General features: G+C 39.5%; 1 protein-coding gene across 1 annotated transcript in view; it reads right to left on the reverse strand.

Annotated features, from left to right (window-relative positions):
- gabra2b (gamma-aminobutyric acid type A receptor subunit alpha2b) overlaps positions 1-7,911 on the reverse strand; it is a gene marked incomplete at both ends in the record, with an annotated part of 34,945 nt that extends 27,034 nt beyond the window's left edge. The window contains 2 exons of the mRNA XM_080035185.1: positions 3,777-3,892; positions 7,841-7,911. Coding sequence (XP_079891311.1) covers positions 3,777-3,892; positions 7,841-7,911 — 187 coding nt within the window. The remainder of the gene's footprint in view (positions 1-3,776; positions 3,893-7,840) is intronic.
- Positions 7,912-8,843: the final 932 nt, after the last annotated feature.

Below are 8,843 nucleotides of genomic sequence, written 5' to 3' on the forward strand. Positions count from 1 at the left end.
TTGTTTTCAGCAGCAGGGCCCACAGTTTGGTTTACAAAAATATTTTAGTCTTATGTTTGTTTCCAGGTGCCCTCAAAATAATTTTGTTTTCGATAGAATTATCCAATACTAAGAATTACATGTAGAGAAAATACAGTATGTTTTGTAGACTAACTGCAGGCTCTGTGGATGTAAACAAATCCCCCTCCCCGTAAAATGCATAGTGCACCTTTAAATGTTTTATTACAGATGGCTGGTCTCCATTTTAACAAGACCATTCCCGTTAAAGATTGTCGGTTGGTGGAGAATCTTTACTGAATCTAATCTGTGAATCAAAATCAATAAAGTTGTATTGATTCACCCCCATAAATCTCCAGTGGATATTAAAAATGTTGTCAATAGTGCCAGGGTCAAATCAAAAAACCTCAAGAGGCATAATGTATGTATTTCTCTATCGTTTTGGTGCCTAAACTATATAGCATGGACACCTACCATGATGAAATATGTAAGAGGGTACCCCCAGGGATCGGCAGGTTAAATTTAAGACTTATTTTTATACATTTTTCAGATCCGCTTGAAATAAAATGCAATGCCAATGTCAAGCCATAGTGGTAAAAGTTTTTTATTTTTTTTTTATTTATTAGACAGCTTTTGAGATACAGAGATAAAATGGGGCAGAGAGGGAATGACATGCAGAGAACGACCACGGGCCGGATTCAAACCCGTAGTCTGCTGCTTCTGAGGACTGAGCCTCTATTGGGGGGGGGCGCTCAAACCACTACACCAAATTCAATGTTTTTTTAATGCTTTTAGGACCCGTTCATATTTCATGGCAATAGGCCAAAACATGTATGTTTTTCCTGAGCTGTAAATAAGCCCCTGGCAAAAAAAATTGTGGGTCCAGTTGCACAATCTTCAGCGCTACACCAAGCTAGAAGGAGGTCTGTTCCCCATATGGCAGTTCCTGGGCTGATGGCCCGAGGAATTTGAATTTCAAATGTCCCCAAATCCTGAGGGAGGGGCTGGGCTTTGGGGTGAGATGAGATGCCAAATATGGGCGTGTGAAGGCAGAGGTGAGGATGGAAGAGAGAGAGAGAGTGCGCTATGGCTTACGCTAAGGCCAGGGGGAAAAGATGGGATTCTCATGAACAAATAATATGTGTGTGTCATCTGAAGGGACTTAGAAATATTAGCATTTATTGACACCTTTCACAGGCTCAGGGGATGCAATTTCTAATGGCTGCATTTTAGTTAAACATATAATATTATATACAGTTTTACAGTGGATGATTTCATTATGAATATTCAGTTTTTTCATATTTTTGTGGATTTCTTGTCTCCAATATACAAACATGACACAAGCGCGCACGCAAGCATGCACAAACACACACACACACACACACACACACGGACAGGCAGACAGACACAAAGACAGACAGACACACAGACACACTGACAGACAGACAGACAGACACACACACACACACACACACACACACACACACACACACACACACACACACACACACACACACATCCACTTGATGGCTGACGTTGCTATGGGGACACACTGGCTATGAATGGCATGATGTGGTGAGACATGACTCTTCAGACAGAAAGGCTTCAGTAACCTATTTATGTCAAACCCAAAATGAAATGTTCAAAATTCATTATTTGCATTTAAAAAACAGCAAAAAAAAAGGTGGAGATGTCTTCTGAGAAATGACTATAGTTAGAAACCTACGGGATTGTGTTATAAGGAACTGTGCAGGAATCAGGAAATGTAATTAAAAAAACATAGGTCTTGTATGAAGCTGTGTGTGGTCTGTTAGCGACTGGCATTCATTATCTTGAAGAAAAATAATTATGCTTTGCTCTTTGATTCAATGCAATCCTCAGTGTAAACGTGTCACACACACACACACACACACACACACACACACCCATATTAATATATATATATATATATATATATATATATATATATATATATATATATAAATATTGTGTCCTAACAAAATAATAGTAATATGTATACAGAGCTGCCAGATACAACCGGAGATGAAATGCCAAATATGGGCGTGTGAAGGCAGAGGTGAGGATGGAAGAGAGAGAGAGCGCGCTATGGCTTACGCTAAGGCCAGGGGGAAAAGATGGGATTCTCATGAACAAATCATATGTGTGTGTCATCTGAAGGGACTTAGAAATATTAGCATGTATTGACACCTTTCACAGACACACACACACACACACACACACACACACACACACACCACCAGTTCCATAATATAACCATAACCATAATATGTAAGCTGCCAGATACACCAAGGGTTGGAGAGTATGAGCTTTTTGACCTTTAGGTATATATTTTCCCTACCCACCACCTAAAAGAAGCGCTTCTTTTCTCCATCATTATTCAATGTTAGTTCCCTCCAATTCTTGAATGATTAGGCGGACATATTCCAGAGAAGTAGGCCTGTATTCTCGCAGGGTTAAATGCGGCCAGTTCGGCTGATGATGTGACTTTCCAGGAAATGGAGTGAGGGTTATGTTACTAGAATTATTTCATCAAACTAACCAAGTGTTTGAATAATTGAAACTGAGTCAGGCCTTCTTGGAAGCAGGTGAATTTACTTGCAAACAGCATACAAGGGTCAAACAACAATGTACCTGGCTTGATACATGGTTGAATACATCGAATGAACAGTGTACATGGGATTATATGCAAGAGAAGGTGGTGTGTGCGCAAACACACACTAAGTTTGGTGTGTCCAGCCCTTGTTTTTGCTGGCGAAAGCAGAAACATTTTAATTAGGCAAATATTCCCAGAAATTCATCTCAGCTGGTGTTATCCTTCATACAATGTCTGATAACAGAAATTTAGGGAGTCTTTTCTTACTGTGCACATGAATGCGTCATACCTCTGTATGTGCCAAAATCTTATTAGGCTAAACAACAAACTTGTAGCAAAACTGGGACAAAGTTCAACAGCCAGAAAGCATGTATTGTGCATTAAAATATTATACAATAAAGCAAATTAAATTCTGTTAACAGGTTATATAACCTAAATGTTTTGTTCACTGAGTGTGTTTGTCGGTGTATTCTTTGGGGGGATTGCTGACGAAGGTTATCTGTGCCACAAAAGCAAAAGCTCATATTAAATGTTACTGTGTGAAATGAGCCACTAACCTTTGTGAAAAGAGCCTTTGTTTCATAATAAAACATTCAAACGAGTACGTCAGATGGTATCAGCTAAAAAAGTGTGGACATTAAAGGTTAGCTATTATGCAAAATGCACCTTTTCATGGTTTTTCAGCATTAATATGAGTCCCCGATGTAAGAAGAGAAAAAACAACCCTCTCTCTTTTTCTCCACCTCCACGTTAATGAAAACCTGTGTGTCAGATGTATCTACCCTTATGATGTCATAAGGGGAGAAGCCACCAAACTCATTACCAAACTAACTTAACACTACCTCCACCTGTGATAAGCCACACACACCCAGAGCCCTCTGAATCTAACCAGCAGTCAGATTTAAAAACCGGCAGTTAGACTTATGGCCAATCAGAGCAGACTGGGCTTTTTGGCAAGGCGGGGCTTAAAGAGACAGGCTTTAAAATGGAGCGTTTCAGACAGAAGCTGAAAATAGCAGATTCTGCAATGGCACTGTGAGATATGTAAAAGAAAAGAAACCCAAATTGCAATTGTGTACCTGAAAATGAGCATATTAAGTTTTAACCTTTAAGTTATCCTTTTTGTACATTCCAATGACACAATGTTAGCAGCGTATCTCCTTACCCCCGAGACCGGGCCGTAGACGGTTGTCATATCCGTCCAGCAGACTGTCCAGGATGCGTGTAAACAGAGTGATGTTCGGGTTGAAGGCATTACTCGTGTCGTCTGCATTCACTGACCTAGTGGACAGACACACAATAACAACATATAAGACACTAAAAGCTGCAGAAACAGATAATGTTTTTAGGGTATTTTAACTGATAACCCTTGTTTTTTTTTACTCAAGACTTAAAGGTGGAGTCAGTGATTCTGGAGAATGCCTGTTGTCGAAATCCCTTTTTGTCAAAATCAGTGGATCCGCTAACTGCCCGTGCAGTGTGTTAATACACAGCCTAGGCTCTGTAAATGGGTATGTTGCTAGCTATGGCGGGCTCCCTTTGTTCATATACCCTTTATTTACAGATTCTAGGCTGTATATTAAAACTAGATTTTTTTCCCAGTGCACACACAGGACAGAAAGGTTGCAGATTGTGAGGAGATAATCACTGATATTTGACAAAAAGTGATTTTGACAACGAGCATGCATCAATGACTCCACCTTTAGTAACATTTGATGGGTGTAAAAAAAATTAGGTTGGTCATATCTGGCAGACTCTATACTAGCCCACACACACACACACACACACACACACAGCACAGACACACACACACACAGACTCAAACTCAAACACACAGACACACACTCACACACACACTCAGACACATACACAAACACACACACACACACACACACATACACAAACACACACACACACACACACACACACACACACACACACACACACACACACACACACACACACACACACACACACACACACACTCAGACACATACACAAACACACACACACACACACACACACACACACACACACACACACACACAGACACACACTCACGTTCACATTTTTTTCTCCGGCCATATGGATGACCCAGTTCAAGGCAGAATATTTGTGAGCCATCTGATCTCGAAGCCAAAACACAAATGAATATGCAAATGTAATCAGAGCTCGACATTCATGGTAAATAAATTCTGATAAGGTCACACATTGTCGACAGCTCTGGTGTAACACTAACTGCCTCGGGATATATGGACACATTTTATTTTAAGCAGGAGAGTAATTGCACATACAGTATTAATCTATTTCAGATGTGTTGGGGTTTTTTTTTTTGTTGCTGTTGACCATATTCATCTAATTACCATGAATCAAAGTGTTGCATTAATGCAGCCTGCTACTGGTGTTGGACTTATAATCTAAAACATAAGGAATATTTGATTTCTTAGCCTATTTGTAGCTGTCCTTTGCCACATTTTAAATCACACTCACATCAAAACAGATAACATACTGTATCTGTACATACTGTATACTTAGGCTGTATTAGAGAGAGAATACATTAAATCAAGTAAAACTACGTTAGCATGGAGAATTTAGGGAGAAGAAATGATAACCTAAACTAGATTTTAAGGCTAACTCGGTTGTATTTTAAAAAAAAGATCTTAAGAATGTTACATAATGTACACTGTCCCTTTCTAAAATAATGAACTTGAATTTGAAATTGTCACTTTCATCCATTACAGTAACGTAGATGAATTGGTGCTATGTTTATAAGTCCAACAGCTCAATAGTCTGACATATTTCCACCGATGTGAAGTTGGTTTAAGTTGGATATTCGACAGACATTCATCAGCGAACAAATCGATTTTGTGTTAACTGAGAAGTATTTTATTGACGTCCCTAAACAAAGATGTCAAGTATGTGCTCTCTTGTTTCATTGTCTGTTCATTACGTCGCGAGGCCACCTTCTCGAGTGTTGAAAATGTAGCCATTGACCAATAATGCGACTAAACTTAATTGGCGCCACCTTTCGTCAAATGGACATAAGGAGGTAAGTACGTAAGTCTGTGCAATGCTCTGGCTTTTATCAACACAACAGCCTTCCCGATAAATTCCCGGTAATGTTACTAGGTGTAACTAGCCTGGCATTCCCAGACCTGCCACTAGGCGCTGGCAAATTAAATTTGCTGAGCGTGTTGGTCTGGACACGCTCCGTTGAAGCTTTATCAAGAAAACTAGAAATCTGGCTATGGTTTCAATTGGTTCTATCTAATATGGGCGCGCCAGAGCCCTTTATATGGTACTCTGGGGAGGACGTAACCGGATGACGACAGTGACGTGCATGCGACGTCGAAGCCGTGATAGTAAACATCAAAGATGGCTGCGGATATGTTGTGTGAGTTTGAGACTGCTTTGGCCTCGACCCTTAACGATTTGGAAGACGGCACTCAAATCTTTCATTAGCAAGTAAGTGGAATGTTCTGTTTTGCCGACCGACAACGGCAAACGTTTAATTTAACAGTTTAACAGCTATTCGCTAAACGAACGGGGCTTACGTCACCTTGTGCATTGCTCTGATTGGTTGTAGTGCTATCCAACTGCGTGCAGTGGCATTTGAAATGCACGAGTAGGAGCCGCCCCTTGAGTTAGAAATTACTATTGATCGTGGCCAGACCCTCTATCGTTGAAGATATCAGGGTCTGGATTTCCAGGCTAAGGTGTAACTGGATTTGCTGGAAAATCAATTTTTGGCTTTTTGCATCTGTGTTTTTTTTATGGTCACACGTCGAAAATGTCTTGCGTGAAAAAGTGCTCTGCATATGAACGTAGACGGACAGGTGTTCATGATATCTGATAAGACATAATGGATGCCTTATATTTATTACATTTCTTCTCAAGCTCCTGGAATTGTCAGTTTTTTTTCTTTTGTCAAGTGTCCGACCTGAACCAATCCCTCTGGCCAATATCATATGACACCTTCACACATAACGTGATAATGTGAGATGTCCTCTGATAAAAACAGCAGGCCTTGCCCGGGTGAGAATGGGGGTTTAGACCATAGACTGTATATAAAAGAGTTGGGATTAGACACATTTATTTTTCAGACATATCAAGATATTATTTTTTTTATATTTTTTACTGTTCATTTTTTTAAGAAATAGAAATGCTCGACTCTTACAGTATGTTTTTTTAAATTATTATCTTTGACTATTTTGATTGTTGTGAACCAAAGCACAGAGGTAAAAAAAAAAGGTGTAAAAAAAATATTCTGAAACTGATTTACTGAAAAAAAATATGGCATTTTGTAACAGAAATTGCATTTCAAGGTTGATGTTCGCTGTAGCCATTGTCCTGAATTACTATAGACCAGTGAACCAACAGTTAATTACCTGTTATATGGTACCTTCCATTGCCCCCTTTAAAGCAGGATTTTATTGGTAGTTTTCTCTTTTCCGGATCAATGGTCCAAGGACAGAATTTGCCATATGGTGTAAAACTGCTCAAGGCAAATTTGTGATTTTTTTATATTGGGCTATATAAATAAAATTGAATTATAGAAGGGTTTTTTGACAGATGGGATAATCACAATAAAAGCTTGTCCATGGAATTAAGTATGCATTCTTTAGGCCTAGATCGTAAAGTTTACTTCTATAGTATATTATTTAGAATAGGCTATTAAAAAAAACAATTAAATCCCTGTTACATGTGCATATACATGTGCTTTGAGGTAGTTTGCCTTTCTCCAATCAATGGTCCAAGTACAGAAGGTGCCAAATGGTCTAGGACTGCATAAGGCAAATTTGTGATTTGTGATACTGGGCTAGCTTGTAAAGAAAATGTACTTATAGAGGGATATATTGACTTTTTTTAATAAATGGGATTATATTATTAGTAATACAAGTTAGTCAGTGTAAATAAGTAAGCCAATGCAATGTTTAGGCCTATATCATAAAGTGCACTTCTGTAGATAATTACCCACATGCATGCCCTCCCAAGGGTGATTTTTATGGTCAGACAGGCGATAAAACTGCCTCTCCTCGTGCACATTCATAGCGTGTCCTATGTAAATGAGTCCAGCTTGATAACAATAAAAAAGAATGTAATAAATGAAACATCTTGATGAATGGAGACCTCCAGAACGTCCCCCCGGAGACAGGGTGAGTGCTACCCCGGCCTTGGGCTCGTGTTTCCCGGCCACACACACACAGAGAATCAAGGGGGGTCTCTTACCTGGTCTTCCATAGGGCTGTGAGAGCCAGGAGGCAGACGACAAGTGGAGACGCGCTCTCTCTGCTCCACATGGCTGCTACAACACCTACATACAAACACAAACACACACACACACACACACACACACACACACACACACACACACACACACACACACACACACACACACACACACACACAGCAGGACGGACGCTTTTAATGAATGACCATAGATGTATTTGAAACAAGTATTTCCATCACCTATTTATTTTTTATTTTTTCATGTTGTGTTTTGCACGGGATTCCCTTAAAAACACGCAAACATAAATACATAGACCGATATGGAGGTGGAGAATTAAAAAGCAGCAGTATAGCATGGACAGCAATTAGTATTCAGTGACACGTCCCACGCCTCCACCGCCTCACTGAAAATTAATTTCCCCAAAAAATATTGTCTGATGTCAGTGCACCGACTTGAAGCCCCGGCCCCCATTTTAACGATGTCTTAAAAAAAAACGTTATACAGCAGTAAATAGGAGTGAAAAAACGAGATCACCTCTCCCACGCGTGTCTAGCATCTCCTCAGCTAATAAATAATCATTCTAAAATGAACGTTTCTTAAGAAAATGAGATTGAGAAAGATAGCAAAAAAAAAAAAAAAAAAAAACACACACACACACTTACCTCACGTGCTGAAAGTACCTGCTGCAAATGGAATCGTCGAAAATGCAAGAAAGTTAAAGACAGATTGCCGCTCGCTCCTGTTTTGATGAGACTAAATGAATGCAAGTCTGTCATGTGAACAAAGATGATAAATCATAGTCCCAGTCTGCGGTAGGAATGCACCCGAGATGCATTGGCGTTCATAGTGTGTGTCCCCCCCCAAAAAAAAAAAAATTACAAAAAAAGGGGTTAGGGTTTAAAAATCAATACAAATTCTAACCATTAGACAAAAATAAATGAAATCTCTATATAAAAAAATATTAAAAAGAATCAGTGATGGGAGCCGACTGACTGACCCTGT

Source organism: Ammodytes marinus, assembly GCF_949987685.1.
Source record: "Ammodytes marinus genome assembly, chromosome: 10".
Taxonomy (NCBI): Eukaryota; Metazoa; Chordata; class Actinopteri; order Uranoscopiformes; family Ammodytidae; genus Ammodytes; species Ammodytes marinus.